General features: G+C 41.9%; 1 protein-coding gene across 1 annotated transcript; it reads right to left on the bottom strand.

Moving 5' to 3' along the window:
* Positions 1-1,121: 1,121 nt before the first annotated feature.
* On the bottom strand, positions 1,122-2,466 carry or90a1 (odorant receptor, family 90, subfamily A, member 1). Its single transcript, XM_021611114.3, has one exon. The coding sequence runs from the start codon at positions 2,213-2,215 to the stop codon at positions 1,214-1,216; it is 1,002 nt and encodes a 333-aa protein (XP_021466789.3). The 5' UTR covers positions 2,216-2,466; the 3' UTR covers positions 1,122-1,213.
* Positions 2,467-3,154: the final 688 nt, after the last annotated feature.

The raw sequence follows: 3,154 nt of genomic DNA, 5'->3' as shown, positions 1-3,154 counted from the left end.
TTCTACTTTGACATTATGGGGTATTGTGTGTGTAGATAAGTAACACAACAAAATGTGAAAACATTCAATGGGTGTGAACACTTTCTGAAGGCACTGTACATGCAGTTATTCATTTAATTTAACCGTTATTTTACAAGGTAAGTTGACTGAGAACATTCTCATATATAGCAATTACCTGGGGAATAGTTTCAGGGGAGAGGAAGGGGGATGAATGAGCCAATTGGAAGCTGGGAATGATTAGGTGGCCATGATGGTGTGAGGGCCAGATTGGGAAATTAGCTAGGACACCGAGCTAGGACACCGCCCCTACTCTTACGATAAGTGCCATGGGATCATTAATGACCACAGAGTCAGGACACCCGTTTAACGTGCCATCTGAAAGACGACGCCATACACAGGGCAATGTCCCTAATCATGGCCCTGGGGCATTGGGATATTTTATTAGACCAGATGAAAGAGTCCCTCCTACTGGCCTTCTAACAGCTTTTGGTATCCCATCCAGGATCCAACCCTGCTTAGCTTCAGAGCCAAGCCATCCGTGGGGTGATATGCTGCTGATGTAACTATACGTAGTTATCCACACACTGGCAATTGTATGTGCATTCATATGCATTGTCTCTCAAGCTTTAAAACTACAGTATTGGTATATTGTTTAGGGAAAGCTATTTTAAATGAGCCAAACTTTTCTCTAGATACAATCCAAAGATATCATGTTGTGGGATCAATAGCAGTGAAACATCCCCCCCAAAATGACTACGCAATTTTCAATTTTAACAAACTACCTCAAGATTGTAATTTTTCTTGTTCATTGCAAGTGACTCGCAATTTTGGATAATGTGTTTTCTTACATTATTTTAACAAAATCTTCTTGGTCAAATAGAATGTTTTTTCTATCATAGAGAACTTGAGAGATGTTAAATTCCGCATTGGGCAATGTTAAAAACAACAAGTGAAGTACTGAATCAGTATTTCACAATTCAAATAATCATTATTTATTTCTAGTGTTTATAGTGTAAACTCATTGATATAGTACCACTGATGAATGCATTTAGTTTATTCAACAATTTATTAGAAAAGAGAGAAAAATAACAAAAATCATAATTCTATTCCTATACAAAAAAGTCATACAAAGTATATATTTACAATACAGTGCAATTCCTTTTAATTTAATATTTTTTAAATATTTATCATATACTGTAAATTGTATCACTACCTACTTTTTATTTAAACCTGCTTTATTTTCTCCCTCTTCACTATGATTGACTCGATGCAACATCCCCTTACACCGGTCACTAACAAAATACCTTTTCAGATACTTCCAGAACTCCTTGTCCCGGACACCATAGATGATGGGGCTGAGGAACCTGGGGAGGATATAGACGATAAGGTAATTTGCGAAGCGAATCTCCAGGACGTGTCCGGGTAAGATGAAACGCAAGACAGTCTCTACGGTGGGGGAGGTGTAGGACATCATGCACATGAGGAGCTGCCCTCCGTGCAGCAGGATGGTGTTCCTGGCCCGCTGGGCAGACTGCTTCTCTGAGGACAGAACCCTGGCAACGAACAGGATCCGGAGGTAGGTGTAGACCAGGGTGAAGAAGACACAGGAGAAGTAGATGATGTCGAAGGCTTGCCTCTTGTAGGTCAGAATGGGGTCCTTGAAGACGTTCTGCCTCAGACAGAACACTCGTGTGTGGAAGAAGCTCAAAGACTCAGTGGCCAAGGTCACAAAAAGGTCGGTGATGTCGGGCACCACACAGATGAACCAGATGAAGCCGATAAGGGTGTAGGTGCGGTGTGCCGTGCAGATCTGAGCGTGGCGGAGGGGGTTGCAGATGGCGATGTAGCGCTCAATGGCCATGCCAGCTAGGTTGACTGGGGAGGTCCTGGTGGTAAAGACAGCCACAAGGATGAAGAAGCAGCAGAAGGACACGTTAATGGTGTAGAATATGTAGCTCAGCACGAACAGGGTGATGGTGACAGTGAGCTGGATGGCATCGTTGATGACCATGTGGATGAAGAGGATGTAGCGTGGGTTCCCGTAGAACACACGGTTCATGAAGAAAGTGGCCACCACGATGCTGTTGATGTAGCTGAGGCTGAACCACACCAGCACCATGATCAGGTTCTTTATGAAGGCAGTGGTGAACGTGTCTCTCTCAAATATCTGCAGGGCATAGCTCATATTTCCTAGTAGACCGGCCGATGAGTTCATTGTTCCTAGGCTGGGAACACAGAGAGAAAGAAAGAGAGAGGGATGAGATTGGAAAATCCTTTAAAAAATATTGAATACATTTTATAACCTTTAGAAGTAAAATAACCACAGAATGTCACCTCATTGGTCAGTCCAAACAGTTTGAAATGTCATGTCTAAATACAAAACGTATAAATTCTGTGATGTTTTTAATCACTATGCCTAACATAGTTTAAATAAGCATTGAACATTGAAGTGGAAACTAGTATGAGTCCTTTTTTAAAAGTTTCTCTTTACCTTTTTTTTTACAGCCAATACAGAGCATAAATGTTGACAATACACACATGCGGCTCGACATTCTCCCGCGCCTCAGCCGGCTCGACAGGGTCCCGCTCCTGGTCCTCAGGACCGAGCCGTGCAGATTCTGTGATGTTTTTAATCTCTATGCCTAACATAGGCTAAATAAACATTGAAGTGGAAACTAGTATGAGTCCTTATTTAAAAGTTTCTCTTTACTTTTTTTTTTACAGCCAATACAGAGCATAAATGTTGAAAATACACACGCGTTGTCACGTATACGCCCTCTCCGGCACTCGAGGTCGTCAGGCTGCTCATTATTACGCACACCTGTCACCCACCATCGTTATAGGCATCATCAGACTCACCTGGATTCAATCACCTGCCTGATTACCATCCCTATATACAGTATGTCACTCCCTTTGGTTCTTTCCCTAGGTGTATTTGTTTCTGTTTCGTTGTTTCATGTCTGTATGCTACTCGTGTTTCTTTGTTTTGTTCCTTGTTATTTATTAAAAGTCACTCCCTGAACTTGCTTCCCGACTCCCAGCGTACACGTTACAAGCCTGTCCTAAAGAACACAGAAGTTTTGGACTAAGAATACGACAGCTTTGAACACTTGCTTCAAGGAATACAGTTCTTGGCATTACAAACTTACTTTTT

The sequence above is a fragment of the Oncorhynchus mykiss genome, chromosome 7 (assembly GCF_057628025.1).
Source record: "Oncorhynchus mykiss isolate SJ-2025 chromosome 7, ASM5762802v1, whole genome shotgun sequence".
NCBI classification, from domain to species: domain Eukaryota; kingdom Metazoa; phylum Chordata; class Actinopteri; order Salmoniformes; family Salmonidae; genus Oncorhynchus; species Oncorhynchus mykiss.
Note: the sequence above shows the minus strand (reverse complement) of the source record. Positions and strands in the feature narration are given on the sequence as shown.